Raw genomic sequence first — 18,850 nt, forward strand, 5'->3', positions numbered from 1 at the left:
GAATGCTGAGGGAGGGGAGCCCCTTATGCGTGCGATGGGCTGGAGAGGCCACCAGACTTGGATTCTTGAAGCCTAGTTTTCAGCCCAAATTTACCTTTGGCAAACGTGGAGGGACCTGGTCCAACCTCTGTGTGACACGGGGCGATGGTATTGGTTTGCCCTCAGGTGAGTACGGTGACCTGACGTGCATTCTATTGGGGTTTCTATGAAGTGTCCAAGAGGGAGGTGGCCCTGGGGGCTGTGGGGTGGGCGCTCGAACACACAGGGCCCAGAGGCTCATGGGCTGCTGGTGGGCTGCTGGTGGATGGGCTCGGAGGGGGGTTCCTGCATCTCTTGGAGAGGAGAGGTGTCCTTGTCACCTGTGATTTTGTTGCTGCCTCCCCCCGCCCCCCCCCCCCCGTGGGTCCCTGAAGGATGCTGCTGAAGTTGGAGGTCTTAGCTGCATCTTCTTGACCTCTGGAAGGGCAGCTGGGGGGCGAGGTGGCTGGAGGTCTGCGTTAGACACGAGTCCGCCAGCAGCCCCTCAGGTTCGTGCCTGGGCAGTTTCCTGTGGCCTGTCCCTCACTCCTTTCCCCATAGGTGGGGTGCAGTGAGGCTCTGTGAGCTGGAAGCACCTGGAATGCTGCAGGACGGTCACCTGAGTTGGTGCTGGGTGTCTGCATTTTTTTTTTTTTTCCATCTGTGCTTTCGTTTGTTTTGCATTTGGTGCCCAGCACAGCACTTCACAGCTCGTGTAGTTACGGTTAGCCTTTTAAGTGAAGATGTATACTTATTTTATGTATTTATTTTTAAAAGACTTAGTTTCTTTCTTTCTTTCTTTCTTTTTTTTTTTTCTTTTTAAGATTTTACTTATTTATTTGACAGAGAGACACAGCCAGAGAGGGAACACAAGCAGGGGGAGCGGGAGAGGGAGAAGCAGGGCTCCCGCTGAGCAGGGAGCCCGATGCGGGGCTTGATCCCAGGACTCTGGGATCATAACCTGAGCTGAAGGCAGACGCTTAAATGACTGAGCCACCCAGGTGCCCCTAAAAGACTTAATTTCTTTAGAGCGGTTTGGGGTCAGAGCAAAATTGAGGGGAAGGTGTAGAGATTTCTCACACACTGTGCCCTACTCACGCCCAGGCTCCCCACTGTCCGCATCCAGCAGCTGAGAGTACGATCGTAAGTGATGAACTGACATTGACACACTGTCATCCCCCAGAGTCCACGCTTTATATCTAGGGTCATCCTGGTGGTGTGGATTCATGGGCTCACGCGGGTGAGGACATGTATCTGTCATCACAGTGCCACACAGGCTTTCGTTGCCCTGAACATCCTCTGTGCTTCCTGTCCGTCCCTGACGCTGACAGTCCCATATTGTCACTTTTCCCAGAATGTCATACAGTTGGACTCCACACTGTAGCCGTTTCAGACTGGCTCTTACACTAGTAATGGGCGTTTAAGGTTTTTTTTTTAAAGATTTTATTTATTTGAGAGAGAGAGAGAGTGAGGGGAGGAGCAGAGGGGGAGAGGGAGGGACAAGCAGATTCAGGCAGATTCCCCGATGCAGGCTCGATCCCATGACCCCAGGATCATTACTTGATCCGAAAGCAAGAGTCAGCGGCTTAGCTGAGCCACCCAGGCGCCCGCATTTAAGGTACTTAAACCTTACGGCTTTTCATGGCTGGATAGCGCTTTCCTTTTAGTGCTGAATAGCATTCCCTTGTCTGGATGGACCACAGTTTATTCATCCATCCACCTATTGAAGGACATCTTGGTGGCTACAGGGATTCACCTTTTAAACCTGGTCCTGGTGGGCAGTGGGGTCTGGGGCCAGGTGCACAATGGCTGTCAGCGGTTGTAAGCACTGTATCTGTCACGTGCCAACGAACTGACCTCTCTAGGTCTTGGGGAGGCAGCAGTCCCAGAGGAGCCTGAGTGGGGATGACAGATGTGTCTCTTGGGCCTGGTTCTCATGTCTCCTGCTCCCTGGAGAGGAGTGGGCCTGAGCTGTGCCCGGTGCCGTCGCGGGACTTCTGGCTGGGGAGGCACACAGCCCCTTGGGGCAGGGGCCACATCCATGCTGGGGGACGTCTCGGGAGGATCAGAAAATGAGCTTTGAGGTGTTGACTTGGATTTCATCTGGTACAGTACCCTAGCACTAATAGCCCAATGTGTGTGGCCAGGGCGGGGCAGGCCATTGGATTAAGAGATTTCTGGCTCCTGCTGACAGAGGAATCTGTTAATGATTGTGAGAATTGTCACTATTTTTACTGCTTTCCCGACAGGCGGCTTGGCATAGTGCCCAAAGGTGAGCTTGCAGTGCGAGCCGGGGCAGCTCCATCCTGCGTGTCCCGGGCACACGTGCCTCCCCCGGGCGCCAGCAGGTGTGCGCTGGGGCGGGGCCGCACCTGCACCAACTGCTCTGCTGGGGAGGGGGCAGGCCCGGCCTCTGGAAGTGGCCCGGAGCGTAACAGGCAAGTGCTTAGCCCTCTGAGGTCGGGACTATGGTGTCTCCTGTCCCCTTGTATTTTTATAGGGGTCTGAGAATCCTCTGAAATTTGTCGTGGAATATTGTGGCAGAGGTGAAGGAGGGGGCATAAGTCGACATTTTTCTTGGAGAGAGCCTCAGGGAAGTTCTCTCACCAGAAATAGTTGTGAGCTCCTGCTTTAGAACTCAAGAGTTTTTTGTATTTAATTTCATCATCGTGTGTTGGAAGGTCACCATTAGCCTCATTTATTTTGTTCAAACAAGTATTTATGTAGTGTCTGCCGTGTGCCAGGCAGCATTCAGGGCATTGGGTACCAGTCACTGGGGACCAGACAAAGCCCCTGCCCTCCCCAGGCATCTGTCATTTAACAGGAAGCAGATACAAACAGATGAATCTATTCTAATATAAGGTCAGGTAGGGAAATGGGTTATGTAGAAGACCAGAGCGGGAGGAGGAATCTGGGCCGATGGGGGTCTGTTAGATTGGGGGGGGTTGGGAAGGTCTCTCTGTGGAGGGGACACTCGCTGAGCACAGACACTGCCTGGAGGGTCCAGGTGGAGGGCCCGGGAGTGTGAGGCCCCGAGACCATGCTAGGCATGGGGAGCAGTGAAGGGGCAGGTCGGGAGGGAGGGAGGGAGGCCGGAAGGGCGGCCGGGCCATGGGAAAAGCTCAGAGGACTGGTGAGGGAGCTCTGTGGGAGCCCTTGGGCCACCTGGTTTACCCTGCATCGAGGTGCTGGGACCGTGTGGAGGAGGGACCATAGGCGTGGGCAGAGCACAAGAAGTAGCCGGGGCAGGCAGTGAGGGCTCTCGTTGTGGAGCTGAGAGCCTGCAGAAGTCTTGGGACTCAGTTCATCTGTGTATCCCCAGCGCGCTCCCTCTGGGGCTGAGGACTGCCCACGGCCAGTCCCCTCCCAGCTGTTGCTCCTGCTGCGGAGTCTCCCAGTCTGGCGGGTCCTAGATTGGTAGAGGTGTTGGGCACAAAGGTCAGGCCCTGGACTTGATAACAGGCTTATGGCCCTGCTGTTCGAGAGCCCCCGCCCTGCCCCTCACCCTCCCAGGGTGCTCAGGCTCCCAGCGAGGGATGCACCCTCTTGAGTCCCTCCCTGAATGAAAGTTCTGGGCTGTCCTCCCGGCCTAGCCCAGCAGCAGAAACGTCCCACCTTTGGGGGGCTTGCACCCTGAAGGGCTGGCTGTTCATGGGGCGGTGTGTCGAGCTCCTGGGGCACAGCACCACGTGGCCTCAACATCAGTGGTCTTTATGTCCTTTTGGATGGAGAAAGATCACAGTCCACATTCTACAGGGGAAGTGGTGGGGCAGTTGCGGGCCTCACCGAGGCGGCCAGTAGGTTCAGAATGTGTGCTGCCCACACCCGCACATGCTCTCCCGAGGCCAGCCTGGGCCAGAGATGAAACCCGGAAGAAGACAGGTGTCTGCCGTGCCTCCCCAGTGGGGTGATCGTGGCAGGTGGGTGCTGGGAAGCTCTTGTCTCACTAAATGTAAAGCCCAGATACACCTGTGTAGCACGTGGACGTGTATCAGTGAGAGAGAGCTTTCCTTTGGGGCTGGGGTGCAGTGGTGCGGACAAAGACCTGCCGGTGTGGGCTGGGCCTGGGCTGCCTGCCTCTCATGGCTGGCCCCTAGGTTGCCTTGTGAGGAAGAGATCTACATTTAGGCAGATTTCAGAAATAAAAAATACGCCTAAGACCAGGTCCTTTCAGTCTTGCCCAACAGGCCCTGTGGTCCAGGAGCCTTGGATGGACACACCGAGGGTGGCATGATTCACATCAGCTTTAGCCCACATCAGCCATGTGGGTATCGGGCCTCCCTGCTGTGTGCGCACTCTGTCCCTGTGTAAGTGGACTGTGGAGAGCTGGCTGCGCGAGGAGCACTGAGCGTCTCCGGTGCTTTTGAGTCTTACAGATTGTGACATCACAAGAGTTGGAATAGCAGCGGCCGGTGGAAAGCTCTGAGGCTGGGGGAGGTCTGCCCCTGGCCCTGGCCCCAGGCCTCAGGCTCTGTGCAGAGGCAGGGTGGGAGAGGCTGAGCCTAGCAAAGGAGGAGAGCCAGCACTGCAGTGGTCAAGGCTCAGCCATTCTGCCCAGACCTCCCCGGGCATGTGGAACAGTGCCCGGGGCCAGCCGGCACACCCCCGTGGTCTCTTGATAGGAGATAAGGTGAGCCCCACGGTTGCCTACACGGCAGTGGCCCCGTGGGGTGGTACAGTTGACTGAACGACATGCACAGGCAGGCAGGCGGCTTTGATGTGGCCCCGTGTGGGGGGTGAGGGTCGAGCACATTACAGGAACAGACAGCAGAGCATCGTCATCTCTTACCCAAGGTATTCTTGGAAATGCTCTTGCTCTGAGTGAGAATTAGGAAATGGCCTTCTATTTTAGGCTCCTTGGTGTGTATTACATGCTGTTGATTTGCTCATGATGGTCATGTGCGCCTGTGGGCCCTTTGAAGGGGTCATGTTGGCAGAGGGGAAACCAGCGGTGGTGGGAGGGCATTAGGAGGCTGGCTCTGATCAGGGGAGCCTTGCACGGAGCCGGGGCCAACTCCGGCACTGGACAATAGGCTGGGTTTTCTGGGCTGAGCGTTTTTGGTGCTAGTGAGGGTGTAGTGTGGTGGAAAAGACAGAGGCCAGACCCAAGTCTGGGCTCCCCTGGGAGAAAGGAAGTCTGGGGCAGCAGATGTCCTGGGAAGGTCAGGTTTTGGGAATAGTCTGTTTAGGAGAAGTAGTTGTGATGGGCACTGGACCGTGCAAGCAGGCCTTGGGACTTGCAGGGAGGGGACAGAGTGTGGGGGACCAGGTGCACAGCAGACCCACCTGCCTGTTGTCTGTTTCAAGGGACGGGTTAGGATTCTGAGACAATCCGCAGCCTTCACGGTGCACATGTCAGCATGCTGGGGGACGAGGCAGGACTCCGTCCCCCTACCCCATGGCTGGTCATACCATGCCCTGCTTTTTGTCTGGCTGTGCTGTCAGCCGGCTCATTTCCTAGCAGAAAAGGGGAAGTGGTGTTCTCTGGGGTGGGATAGAAACTTACAGGACCTCTTAGGTTCTCTTCTCCACTGGCCTCTAGTGGACTTCACGTGTCTGGCTTGGATGTCCCTGAGTTCCTAGCAGGGACTCAGGTCTGGTGTCCTTTTGTGTGTAGTGTGTCAGCAGCCCGAAACGGAGAATCGCGTGTCCCTGGGTGGGAAGGGATGCAGAATGGAGTAACCTGTACTTACCAAGAGCCTTTGTATCCCCCACCCCCGTGGAACAGCCCCATGCCCACGGACTTGGGTAGGAGGATTGCTCTTCCCTGGGCCGCCTTCTTAGCACAGTGGGGGTGTCTTTCCTGAGACACAGGTATGGACTTTGTCCCCTCGGTGCTTGTGGCAGGACCATGGAGCCTCTGGCCAGGGTGGGCTCCCCGTTCCGATGGCCGGGATGTGGCCGAGGCAGTTCAGAGAGCGGGTATCAGAGGCCCTGAGATCTCTGGGAGGCGCTGTGGTTAGCATGGGGTGGTGAGAGCAGAACCTGAGCACAGGCCTCCCAGGGCTTCCTGAAGGACCCACCTCTCGCTGTGCTTGGGCAAGAGAGGAGGCAGCGTCCTCCCGGGAACGCGGGCTGCCCCAGGTCCCTGCCCTCCATGCAGCACTGGGCGCCCCAGGTCCCTGCCCTCCGTGCAGCACCTGACCACTTGTTCCCAGCAGGGCTGCTTTTCTCTTAGGTTGAACGAAGCGTGGAGAGGCTCTCGGCTGATGCTGTGCTCATTTCCTGTCTGCACGTTTCCTTTTCCCTGCAGGCCTCTGGCTGTACCTGGCAGGGAGCAGCCTGCCCTGTCTCACGTTGATTGGCTCTCCTAATTTTGGGTACAGGTCGGTTCACCGGGACCTGGAGGCCCAGATCGCCATAGTGACGGAGAGCCGGGCCCTGCAGCAGCAGCTTCACCAGGTTGGTTGGGACGATGGGATTTCCTGGGCAGAGTGGGGGGTAGCTGGGTGCTCAGCCTCGCCCGAGTCACCGTGTCCCCTGAACACAGTCCCTGCTGTCATCTCGAGTGTGAGAAAGAACCCGAGTCCTCACAAGCTTGCTGGTGGTCAGAAGGCCTGTCCCGAGAGAAGCCCGCCACAGGGCCGCCCTTAGAAGCCACGCGCCCTCCTTCCCTGCTTCCGCTGAGCTGCTCCTGCCCCGTGGCCCCAAGAGCTCCCTCAGGTGCGGGCAAGAGCGCTGTTCGCTCACCCGGACACTCCAGCCTCTAGCAAGAATGCAGATCAGCCGTAGTGGGTGTGTGGGGGAGGAGCCAGGCTCACTCAGGCCCCGGGACCGCCAGCAGGACCTCCACAGGCCGGCCAGGAAGGCAGAACGGGCACTCAGGGTGTCAGCCGTCTCTGTCAGTAGAGACAGAAGAGGCAGACCTCAGACCTCAGGAAGCAGCCCGAGCGCCCGTCCAAGAGGGGCTTCGTGGAGAAGGGAGTAATTTCAAGGGCATGGGCAGCCCCGTCCTCCGTCTCTGAGCCGTAGAGTCTGTGTGCACCTGTCACCTGGATTCTGTCTCCCTCCACATTGTCTCCCTGTGGGGCGCTCTGGCTGGGGAATGGGCGCACTGGGGACAGTGCAGAGGGCCTGCGGGTGTGCCCGCCAGCAGCAGGGTTCCCTTGGGCCGTGTTTGCGGAGTCTGGAGGTGGGCGATGTGCGGGCGGGCAGAAACCCTTGGCTGCCTTGGCCCCTTACCCCTGGCCAGGGGACGGTGATCAGCAAAGCAGGTCCCTTTTTCCTTGGGGAGTTCCAGCGTCTTGGAGTTTCTTGTCCTCATGCTCACAGTTGTAATAGGGCTTCTGTCCTTCTGTCTTTCTGTCCATGAGGGGGAGAAGCAAGTGTTCTCCTGAGCGTGGGAGCTGGGGGCTCAGGAAACCTAACCCACTCTGGCTGGCTCAGCCTGTGGGGTGCATTGGCCATCGGGCGCAAGTGGCCAGTCCAGGACCCACCTGCTCCCCTTGGAAGATACAGGTCGGGCCCGTGTTCTCAGCCACTTGGAAGTGAGGAGAGCAGCCCTTTCTCGAGCTGGGGTTGGAGACCCTGAGCCCCGTACTGCTGGTTGGCTAACGGCCCAGAGAAGCAGGGGGAGAACCCCATTTCCTCACTGGGGCAGGGATGCAGGGTGGTTCCCAAAGGGTCAGCAGCTATGTCGGCCCTCCTTCTGTGGTAGAATATTTTATTTTCTGTCTAGAGAAAAACAAAGTTGCTGAGAATTTGTTAGTGCTTTTGTGGGACTGCGTGTGTGGTGGCCTGTGGGAGAGCGCGAGCCCCGTGCCGTGCATGTGAGAGTGGGGCGGTGCCGTGCACTCTTGTCTGTGACCTTTACAGCAAAGCCTTTCCATGGAGGGGGCCAGCTTCCCTCCTGAGTCACAGGAACACAGATAACGCTGCTGTGGGCCAGACCTCAGAAGCCTCGGCTGTTGACTTTGTGAAACTTGTATTCTCCAGTGTTTGGGAATGACTGTTGCGAAACTGTGGGAGCCTTTGTTGCTGGACAAGGACACGGTAACTGCCTTGTCCCTGGGACCTGCCTTCTACCGTCTGGGAATCCTGTCGGCGGCCCAGTGGGGCTGTGGTGCCGGGAAGGCCTTCACGACGAGGGGCCAGAGGAAGTGGCAGCGGTTGTGCTCTGGGTGGCCAGTGTGGAATCTGAGCCGCTCAGCAGGTTTCTTGCTAACGTGAGGCTTCCAGAAAATGAGGAAGCCTCACAGCTGAGGCTCCAGTTGGAGTCACGGATGCGAGAGGGGTAGGGCCGCACCCCAGTGGGGTCTGCTGGACTTCTGGAGCAGTTGCACAGACGCCTCGGTCGGTGAGCCCCTGCCCTGGGGCAGTAGAGTTGTGGGTGTGAACCGGGCCTCAGGCCAGGACCAGTTCCCCACAGATCTGGGTTGATTTGTGGGGGCAAGTCCCCCAGGCCTGTGCCCCAGGGTCCTGGTACTGGCCCCTCTCCCCGACCTCCTGAGTGAGGGGATTGAACCCACATCCTGGATCTGGAGAGAAGCTGGGCCGGTTGTGGTCAGGAGCTGTTTTCCCAAATGACATATTTGGGATATTTTCCTTTTCTTCCCAAACCTGAATCCCAGGGGCTTTAGATCGTGGGAGGGTGGCAGTTCAGTTCACGCCCCTGCAGCTCTTCCTTTCTTCCGAGGCACACTGATTTCTGTGCTTTTGAAATGCAGAAACACGTTTCTAGATAATTCCACCTATATACTTAGATGCAGGGACTGCAGCCCCCCACTCCTGCCAGGTGGCCCTACAGTGCCTGGTCCTGGGACTGCCTGGCCACACAACCTCCCCACGGCCCAGAAAGTCCCTAGAACCCCGGCCACCCGTGTCCCTGCTCCCTGTCTTCTCGGGAAGATACAGGGAAGGGCCCTATTTGTATCGCACTGGGAATGGAGAGATATTTTTATCAGAATCCGAAACCCCTCCCCTCACTTAGTACGCACTATAAAAACTGAAAGCTTCCTGGTTTTGTTCAGAGAACACGGTTTACCACTTGTGACCTGAGAAAGACTCCCTCGAACAGCATTCTAACTTTGATCAGCTGACTTCCTTCTCCAGCCCTGTTGTGGGGTCTGTGAGGAACCTTAAGTGTTTCTGGTAATTTAATTGAAATCTTGGCTGCGTATTTGTTTGAAAGCATAAGGCTGGAGCTGGGTCTGTGGAGACTTCTGCAGGCTCGCCCTCCAGGCCCCCAGGCGCCGCCTCCGTCAGGCACGTCCAGCCAGGGACCGGGGCCCTCGCCGCTGGCAGCCAAGAGCCTGCTCAGCTTGGAAGTGCCGCATGGACCCTGGCTCCAAGAGAGTGGAGAGGGCATGAGCCTGAAAACCATGCAGAGAGAGTCGGGCTCCTGGGTCTGCCTGGACGGGAAAGCTGTGGACACTTCCCGCCGTGTCCTCTGACCCCGTTCTTGCTGGGTCATCCCTGCCCCCAGGGAAGAGCCCGTTCAGCTCCCCGGCTGGGTCCAGCAGCGTCATCGCAGTGCTCCTTCTGGTGCTCCTGGGCTCACAGCGGGCCCTGCTTTCAAGGCCGTTCTGTCGGGTCCTCATGATGGTGCGGGCTAGTCGGTATTTTCCAGACCAACGGATGCAAGATCCAGAGGGATCGCCCTCTCAGCCCCAAGTGGTGGGACCCAGTAGGATCACTTCCTGGCCACTTCGTCAAATACCTTACTAATGGAAACATGGGACTTGGAGGGTGTATTGTTTAAGAAAGTGTTTTCTCTCAAAGATTCTGAGCACAATTTAAGAGAAGGCGTATACAAGTGTTTTCAAACCCATTTTTAAATATAAAATAAACATGCATTGTAAAAATTTAGAAAAATTGGAAGACATCTGCCTCTGCTTTCAGCAATGTCCCTGAAGTCACTCCAAGGATGCCCTCTCGTTCTCGGTGTGTGGAAGGGCGTGACCAGTCTTTTTAATGAAATTAGGATTATATTCTCTGTGTCGTCTTTTAGAACGCGATCAGCGTGTGGTGCATGCTGGTTCGTCACACGGGTTTATTATCTTTAATTAGTTGTGGTGGACATTTAGGTGGTTTCCAGTTTTTCCCTATCATAAACGTCGCTGTAACAGATGGCAGCACACAGAGATCTGGAGTGCGTGGCTTTCTTCTTGGGTTATATTCTTGCAAGGGGCGTTTCTTAAGGCTTTGATACCTGTTGCCAAGTTGCTCTCTGGAAGATGCTGTGACCCCGTATCCGGCAGCAGAGCACACGGCCTCTGTCGGCTTGGGGTCACCGCAAGACAACAGCTTTTTGCCAACTTGAGAAAAGAGAAACCCTCCCATTTCAAGAACGTGTCTTTAAGTTGCACAGCCTTATTTAGTGAGGGTGATTGTGTGCTTTACTTCCGCCAGCTCTACTTCACTCCATGTCATCTGCTCCACACACATGTTGGTCTTAAAAGGGTAGGGATGCGCGGGCTTCTTAGCTTGCTCGCTAGGGCGGGTTTGACAGGGAGGCTCGCAGGCCGCCTCCCCTGCCTGGCACCCCAGCACCCCAGCGCCCCAGCGCCCCAGCCGGCTGGGGCGTCGGGGCCGACGGGCCATGTCACGCAGTGCTGTGGAGGACCCTAATGCCTGTTTGTTCCTCTCCCTCAGGAGCAGGAGCAGCTCTACTTGCGCTCAGGTGTGGTGTCGTCTGCCACCTTTGAGCAGCCGAGTCGGCAGGTGAAGCTGTGGGTGAAGATGGTGACTCCGCTGATTAAGAACTTCTTCTGAGGATGACAGGTGCTGCCTTGCGAGGCCACGTGTGGGGCCGGGGCTTCTGTCTCCGGGGGGTGGTGGTTCCCAGGACCTCTGTCCCGCGGGTCACCATGGTTGTCACCAAAGTTTTCCAGGCCCGAAGCTAGATTGGGTGGCCCTGTCACCTCACGCCAGCACTGCGGACCAGGCTGGCATCACTAAGCGGGCAGCCAGGGCGGTGGGAGCAGGGGGAACGCTCGGTGGCAGGACATGCTCTGCCCACCTGGGAGGGGCCTGCCACTGGGGATGGAGGCTTCCGCTGAGCGCCCGGAGCCACCGGCTGGGGCCCGTGGTGGGACGCGAGCAAGGCGGACCCAGGCTGCTGCTTGACTGTGCGGCTGCCGGTAGAGGTGGGGCCTCTCCCGAGGGACCCTGCCCACCCCCCGGATGGCCCCAGAGGGGACCCGTCTCTCGGCTCTGGGTGGGGGTGTTGGGCAGCCAGCCCAGGTGCGGGGAAGGGGTGAACACGGTTCCACGGCAGGGGCTCCCTTGGGTGCTGGTGCCGGGCTTCTCTCATTAAAACAAAATCATATTTAATTTCATCATTTAGTTTTTCCTCCATATTTTCATTACTTATTTTATTATTTTATTCAAATAATATACAAATTTAGAAATAAATGCTAGAGATCTGACACCGAGTAGCTGGTTCCTGCCTCTCTTGCCTCCCGAGCAGCCACTTTTGACTCTCTCTCCTGTTTCTTCTGACGTTTGCATGCTGGTCTGTATTTCCAGATAATATGTGTATATTGCCACCCCCCCAAATACAAAGTCTCATAAAAAACCCCACCCCAAACCTTGTACCAGTATTACACCTGACTGAAACATGAGCAAGAATACCTTAGTGTCATCAAATACCCTGAATGTGTTCACAGTTTCAGTTTGCCTTATATTTTTTATTTTATTAAAATTTTTCTGTGTGTTTGACTTGAGGTTGCGGGTAAGGTCCGATATGATATGGTGATATGTCACCTAAGTCTCTTTTCATCTGTGGGTTTCCCTCATTTTTTTTTTCTTTGCAAATTTTTTGTTGAAGAATGAACCTCATTTTTATTGCATCTGCCTAAAACATGGTTTGTGTCACCTCACAGCAGGGTATCTTCAAAACACGTAGCATGTAGATTTGTCACAGGCCAGGGTGCCCCCCTCTCCCCCTCACTGCCCTATGTCTCCAGGAGCAGATTTCAAAACCTTGCTGCCCAATCTCTACATCTCCAGGTGCTTGAACCTTGCACAAAGACCTTCCTAAGAGAAGGCCTTCGGGCCCCAGGGTATGGCTGCTCATCCTTTGTCAGGGCGGGTTACTTTCCACCCTGCACGTTGCCCCAGAAGCCGCTTCACGTGGCTCCCTCCCGAGGACTGGCTGCTGCCGATGGTCCCCTTCGTGGGCTCTGGAAGGCGTGATTGGCCTCGTCCACACAGCCTGGCTGTGTGTGTGGCGCTCTCCAGTGCTGGGAGCCTCGACGAAGGCTGAGAACATGTGCAGCTCCTCCCCGCCAGGGCCGGCAGATCTGCAGGGTTTAGTGGGTGGGAAGCGGGTGGAGTGGTGGCCGTGGCTACACTGCTCCGGGGCAGCAGCACGTCCATTAACACTGTTTGCCTTCAAACTAGTTACTAAATTGTCCTGTGGGACAATTAGACTAGAGAAGCCAAAAGAATGTGCCAGGGCACTGGGTTTGTTTGGAGAGAGGCTTTCGGTAAACAGCATTCACATTCCTGCAGATTCTGTGGGACCAGAGTCAACATTGTGCCACAGCCCGGCTTGAGCAATCAGGGCCTGTGTCCTCCATGCTCAGCTGCTCCCTTTGTCTCTGCTAACCACCTCAAGCCGGCCCCGGCCCTCCCGCCGGGTGCTCCCTCCGGCCCCCCAGGAGGCAGGGCCTCCAGGTCCCACAGCACCTGCGGAGGCACCATCCCTGGGTCCCTGTCACTGGATGGCGACCCAAAGGTGAATCATCTCTTGGAAAGTTGGGAGGTCATTTTGTCAGCTAACCACAGTACGTGTGGAAGAAATTGCTGTTTTATTTCAGGCTCTACAGGCAAAATTGCAAAACCTTCCCATTTTGTGGTTATTACCAGGGATTAAAACTGAGTTGCCTGGTGGCTGCTGGTAGTTGTCTAGTCCCAGGAGTGGCGGCCGCTCCGCTGGCTCTCCGGCTGGGACACGAAGGGCAGCAGCGACCCCTCCTGGCCGGCAGAGGGGCTGCCCAGCAAGCGCTGTGGGAGCTCCGCCTTCCTGCAGGGCAGCCCCAAAGGGCTTGGACTCTCAGCCACCACCCCCGAGTATTGGAGGGGCGTTTTTCCTTCTCTTTTTTTGAGTCCCACCAGGCCCCAGGACTGTTGAGATTGTTACCTTAGGTGGAGTCTCCTCTCTTGCGGTTCCAGTGAGACTACTTGGAAAAAAGTTCTCACAGAACTTCAGGATCAGATTGAACTTAGCCCGAGGCCAGATGCTCCTGGAGGGGCTCCTGTGCTCTGTATGTGAGCCCGAGAACGTCAGGGGTGTCAGGCTTCCGCGGGGGTTTGCGGGCTCTGCTAGCTGCCTTCCCAGTGCTCCCCAGCGTTCTGGCTCCTCCCTCCCTCCCCTTGTGTGCGCTGCCGGCCCGGCCAGCCCTGAATGGCAGCCCACTCACTTGGCTGGAATGGCCGTGGAAAGACAGGGCCTGAGGCGTCAGCCAGGTCATCCCAGGGTAGCCCTGGGACCAGCACGTGCCGGCCCCCGGGTGCAGCGGGCTGTGTGTGCTTGGGGTGCTTTTCCTCATCAGACTGGTGGTTTTCCTTAGTCCTGTCTCCCTGGACAGGTTCCGGGACCCAGAACACAGAGACGCAGAGGGGCGGGGGTGTCGGCCTTCCCGTGCTCGCTGCAGCGCGTGTCCCCCGGGGAAGTCAGGATCCCCGGCTGCTGGGCACTGGCCCTCTGGTGCTGGCACTGCCCATGCCCCAGCTCGCCCGGCCGCAGTCGGGGTGTGGCGGGGGACACCCCGGGATGTGGGGACCGCAGGGGCAGGAGGAAAGGAAGGTGCTGTGCCTCCTGAAAAGGGACCCACGGCCTCCTGGAGTTACTGTGGACATGACAAGCCTGTGACCTCCAAGGACACACGTTAAGGTGGTCCCAGGAACCAAGTTCGTAATGTTCTCTGTGCACGCTCAGAAAGTGGGCTGTTGAAAGTACAAAGTTGCCCCTGGACTGGCGTGTCTCAGCTCCTGGGACCTGGGAGGGAGGAGGCTTTGTCTGAATCAAGAAAGGTTCTCTGTCCTTGGGAGAAGGGAACAACGCCTCAGGGGACTGTGTGGAGGTGGCAGTTCCTGCTGGTATGGGTGCCCTGGCCCCTCACTGGTGGGTTGCTTGCGTGGTGCATCAGGCCAGAGGCCATGGCTGCTGTGCCCACACCTCCGAGCTGCTTGTGGGCCGGCAGGGTTTGGGGGCTGGGCTCCTGGGGGGCTCGCCTCAGCAGCAGGAACAGGGGAGTCCCCCAGATCCAGTGAGTCAGACAAGCGCAACTTAGTGACTTCTGTTTTAATCCGGCCCGCACCCCCTCTTGAGCGCCGCCCCCACCCTCTGGCCCATCCACCTTGATGTCCTTCTAAAGTGTCTGGGTTACTTAGAACAAAAGGCAACTGTCAGTTCCTATAAAAATAAGTAACAGTTGCAGGGCTGAGTTTCTGATTGTCAACCTGGCACCAGCTGCGCTAGACCTGTAAGAGCAGGGCCGCGCCTGCCAGGATCCACTTGGCTGCCTTCTCTTTGGTCTTGAGGTTAAAGGTCCAGACGTAGGTGGGGCCGCGGATGCGTGTTTTGTACACAGGACACTCATAGATGTTCTTGGTGTCCATGCGGTCCACAGGAATGGCCTTGATGAAGATGACGGGCATGGCTGGCGTCAGTTCCTTCAGCCTGGCTTCAGCGATGACTCCAGTCTGGGTGTCCCAGCGAGCGCCTGCAGGACAGCACGGCGAGGTCAGGGTGGCCCCGTGGGGCTGTGCCTGGGTGCTGTGTGGTGTGCCGGCAGCGAGCCGGGCTGGGGGGGCGGGTGCCAGGGGGTAGACTGGCGCAGGCTCGGCTGAAGGTGGGGCTCTGAGCAGAGGACCGGGCAGGAGTGCTGGGCATGCCGGGACCCCCAGGACCCCGCCAGGCGCCCCAGAGGGATAGCTCTGCCTCAAGCTCTCGGGGCCACCCGTTTACGTGGGTGGTGTTTTCAGAACTGCCGTCAGCCTTCTCAGCCTCAGTGGCGGGAAGTGGGGGCTGCAGCTGGAAGTCCCAGGAGGTCACATGTGCATTGTCCAGCCTGCGTGTGCATGCGCAGGGCACGCAATCATACGTGCACACGCACACGGAACTTTGATTTGCCTTTAACCAGACTGCTATCATTTTTACTCACCCTGTTAATGGTGTTTGTGTTCCTGTCATTCCAAAATAAACATGGAGAGCGGCCTCTGTCGTGCTTGTCTCTGACGTGGGGATTGGGGAGCCCTGAGCCTTTGCGGGCTAAACCCTGACACCCCCACGGGTAAGGGGGTGGCGTCAGTTGCTGAGTGGGACAGTTTGTGGTGGAAAAAGCTGCCTCTCAGCTCGACAGGTCTAAGGGACCAGGCTGCCTGGTGGCCCTGAGGCCTCCGCCGGCACAGGACAAGGGAGGTAGGGGCGGCTGGCGCCCTCCCTGCTGCTGCTTGGCCGGGCCACGGGGAGGTGGGACTGAGGTGGGGACGCTGGCGCCCCCAGCCGTCCGTCTGCCCTAGGCTCCCTGCCCCCAGGCCCTCTGAGAGGGCCATGTTCCTCCTCACTGCCCTAAAACAGGTGCTCACACCTAAGGACGTGCCTGCCGTTTCCGGCCAAGCAGAGCCAGGCTGGCTGCCCTGTGCGGCAGGTTGGGTCTCCGGACCGTCGTCTGAGCGCGTTCTCAGACTCGCGCCACCGTCTCCACCAGAGTCCAGCTTCCAGCTGACATGCCCCTTCCGCGCGCCTCTCCCACCTGCCCCCTCCCAGCTGGTCTCTGCCCTCCAGCCCAGCGGGACTGGCTCTGGAAGCTTCCTCAGACCGGAACCCTCAGTACCTTCCATGAAGAGCCCATACACATAGGAGCCCTCTCGGGGTGGTGCCGTCATGTCCTCCCGGTTCTTCTTGGTTACTTCCACAGACAGACACATCTTGTCCAGCGGCCACTCATTCTTCCTGGCCATGGACTGCATGATGGCCGTGAGGAAGGACTGGGGGTTGAAGAAGCCCGCCAGCCACACGGTGGTGGGCAGGGTGAAGTCTGTCGTCCAGGCCTCGAGCTCCTGGCGGAAACGTGCTTCAGCAGAGCCCGGTGCCCGCTGGCTCCAGTTTAAATGAGGGGACGGGAGGAGGAGGGTCTGGAGAGGGGCTTCACATCTGAGGACAATTTGGGGTCCCAAAGGAGGCTTTGACAAGGCAGTTCCCTGGATGGTGCCCCTGGGGCTTTGGACTCTGGTGCAGAGGGCTGTCGGGCTGCTGTTCCCTCCCTTTTGCAGGAAGCGCCTGCATTGTCAGGCGTCTGTGTAGCCTGGGCCAGGCCCTTCCGGCCCTGCTCTGACAAAGGCCAGGCCAGTGGGGGCCTCTAGGCCTCTGGCGGGGACACGCTCCCCCTTCATAGCCACGGTCCTGCCGGCCCTGGGGGGTGGGGGGTGTGCTGTGACACCCGGGGAGACTGTCCTCACCCTGATGCGGAGCAACAGGTCGGTGTACCAGGCCGCCAGGCCCATCATGGAGGGGTAGGCCCGGGCCACCCACGGGTCGGGCACGGTGTCGTAGAACAGCGCCGTGGACAGGTCTTCCATGTCGGTCGTGATGGTCAGTTCCCCCTAGGAGACATACGGATGGGGCGCTGGCGGCCCAGGCTGTGCCGCTCACAGGCACGCGGACCTGGCCAGTCCCATGCCTTGTTTCTCCCGCCCCATCCGTGCCGTGAGTCCTCAAAAGTAGTTTGACACAGACCCTGGGTGAGCGCCCCCCGGCTTGGCGGGCCTGCAGCTCCGGACCGGGGAACCCAGAGGAGGCAGTACTGCGACAATGCCCAGGGCCTGGGGCTCTGTGCTCTGCAGCTGAGGTGGGGAGTCAGCTTGTGGCGGCCCGCCTACCTCCTAAGTCTTGTCCCTGGGTCCTGGCTGACCTGTGTGGTGTTACCTTCAGCCCCAGGCTCAGCTCCTTCAGCGAGCGGCGCATCTCATTGGTGAGGATGTTCATTCTTTCACATTCCTGGAAGGCGACCACCACGTAGGGGGTCTTCTCAGCCACCTTTGCCATGATCTCGGCCATGTTGAACATCTCCGGGATCTTCTCCAGGATCTCCTCCAGCACGGCCTTCACCTGGAAGTCAGTCCCCGACAAGCCCCGTCACCGCATGTGCCTGCCAGCCCACCCCCAGCATCAAGGGTCGGGGAGACTGTGTCGGACGTTCACAGCGAGGGCTCCTGGAGCAAAGGGAAGTGGAGTTGCCTGAGAATCAGGGTCCCGGAGGTGCAGCTGCACGTCTGACAAGAGGAGGAGATCTTGGCCAACAGGCTTTGAATATGCTGGTCATCAAAGCCATGGGACTGTAGCCGTGGGAGCTGCAGACATTCCCAAATGAACAGCTTCCTCCCCCATCAGACCAGCTGGTACCCATAGGACTGTGACCTACGAGTCCCCGTGGGGGCTTCTGTGGGGGCCATGCTGATCACACCCTCTCCAGGAGTGGCCCCCACGGCTTGTCTGCACCACTGCCATCAGAAGTCTCATTCCAGTTGTTAGACCAAGAAAGGGCCGTGAGGCCTCACAGCACTGAGGGTCTTCTGGTCCACAATCTGGTCTATTACCAGTAAGCCCAATCTTCAGCTGGCTGTTAACAGACCTTGTCCAGAATTTACTGAACAGTGTAAAGGTGTTAATTGCTCACTAGACGGCAGAGGTAACCCAGGCAACTGAGAACAGGTTAAAAGCTCTTAATGCTGAAGTTTTTTTGCTTCTTTCCAGTATTAAATGGGATGAGCCCCCCGGGGGTCTTCTAAGCTCACGGGGAGGGGCTGTTCTGATGCCTCTGGGCTGTTGGGTAGGAGCCCCCCCCCCCCTTGCTGCTCACACACCAGCTGGGCCAAGTTAGAGGCTGCAGGGAGGGAGGCTTGGGGGTGGGGGAACGGCCCCTGGGCGGCACCCCTGGGCCTGTTAGCCAGCTCACGCTCCACCCCGGTTTCTGGGGGTGCACTTTTCGACCCCAGGTTCCAGGCCCTGCCCTTTGGCCCTGGGCCGTGTGTTAAGTCTCCTGCCTTCTCCTCACGAGATACTCCAGTGCCTGCTCCTGAGTTGGTCTCTTTGGGCTGCATTTCCAGGACGGTGCGGAACAGTTTCTCTGACGTGACTGTCAAGAAGCCAATCTCTGCATTGGGGTGCAGGCCATACAGGTAGGGACTCTCGGGGGGCAGGTTCTCATTGATGTACTCGTGGTAACCCTGAGAAGGGGTGGTGGGTGAGCAGGCTGCCAAGGTAAAGCCGTGCAAGCTGGAACCCGTGTCCGCCGATCAAGTGTTTCTGACCGGGATGTTCCGCCCACGTCTTGCCGTCTGCACAAACCCCCACAGTTCTCGTTATAACCCCCTTTCTGGCTGCCCCACCCCCCACCCCCCAGCCACATGAACCATCTCCACGCCCCCTCCTCCCCAGAGGCTGTTTCAAGCCAGCTCTCATTTTCATTGCCTGGCTTCTTGCTCAATCACAGATACTCCGTTTGCGACGCCAGGCTGGCCCCAGAGCTGGCCGGGCCAGCATCACCCTTGGCTGCTGTCACATCACGGGGCGAGCTCGTGTCCCCGAGAGAGAGCCCCCCGCTCACCTTGTAATCCAGGTTGGGGGGGATCTGAAAGCCCGGTGCCAGCAGGATCTCGCCCTCTAGCATCTCCGCCCGCACGTACTCCGCCAGGTACGTCCTGCACAGCCGCCGGTCCCAGTCATCCGTGATGTGGCCGCCGTACATGATTTCTCCAAACAGGTAGCGGAGGTCGTCCCAGGGCACCTTAGGAAGGACGGAAGTGGTTAGAAGTGCCCCCACCCCTTCGGGGTCTGACTCGGCCGTCAGCCCCTCTTTGGCCATCTCCTGCCTTTGGCTCC

The 18,850-nt window shown here is 58.1% G+C and overlaps 2 protein-coding genes across 8 annotated transcripts in view; one reads left to right on the forward strand and one right to left on the reverse strand.

Annotated features, from left to right (window-relative positions):
• The window catches only part of PGS1 (phosphatidylglycerophosphate synthase 1), a 40,979-nt gene extending 22,377 nt beyond the window's left edge, over positions 1-18,602 (forward strand). For 4 of the 7 annotated variants that reach the window (XM_027625422.2, XM_027625426.2, XM_027625427.2 and 1 more), the window contains exons 8-10: positions 6,272-6,420; positions 10,612-10,740; positions 14,598-15,184. In XM_027625422.2, coding sequence (XP_027481223.1) covers positions 6,272-6,420; positions 10,612-10,731 — 269 coding nt within the window. In that variant the 3' untranslated portion in view covers positions 10,732-10,740; positions 14,598-15,184. Of the gene's footprint in view, positions 1-6,271; positions 6,421-10,611; positions 10,741-14,597; positions 15,185-18,075; positions 18,148-18,461 lie in introns of those variants that run through there. The other 3 variants (XR_003525223.2, XR_003525224.2, XM_027625424.2) reach the window with 3 other exon arrangements.
• The window catches only part of DNAH17 (dynein axonemal heavy chain 17), a 100,568-nt gene continuing 92,458 nt past the window's right edge, over positions 10,741-18,850 (reverse strand). Inside the window, 6 exon segments of the mRNA XM_035724561.1 lie at positions 10,741-14,690; positions 15,804-16,029; positions 16,429-16,572; positions 16,895-17,077; positions 18,013-18,195; positions 18,576-18,755. Of these exon segments, the coding sequence (XP_035580454.1) occupies positions 14,443-14,690; positions 15,804-16,029; positions 16,429-16,572; positions 16,895-17,077; positions 18,013-18,195; positions 18,576-18,755 (1,164 nt within the window). The 3' untranslated portion in view covers positions 10,741-14,442.

The sequence above is a fragment of the Zalophus californianus genome, chromosome 16, assembly GCF_009762305.2.
Source record: "Zalophus californianus isolate mZalCal1 chromosome 16, mZalCal1.pri.v2, whole genome shotgun sequence".
NCBI classification, from domain to species: domain Eukaryota; kingdom Metazoa; phylum Chordata; class Mammalia; order Carnivora; family Otariidae; genus Zalophus; species Zalophus californianus.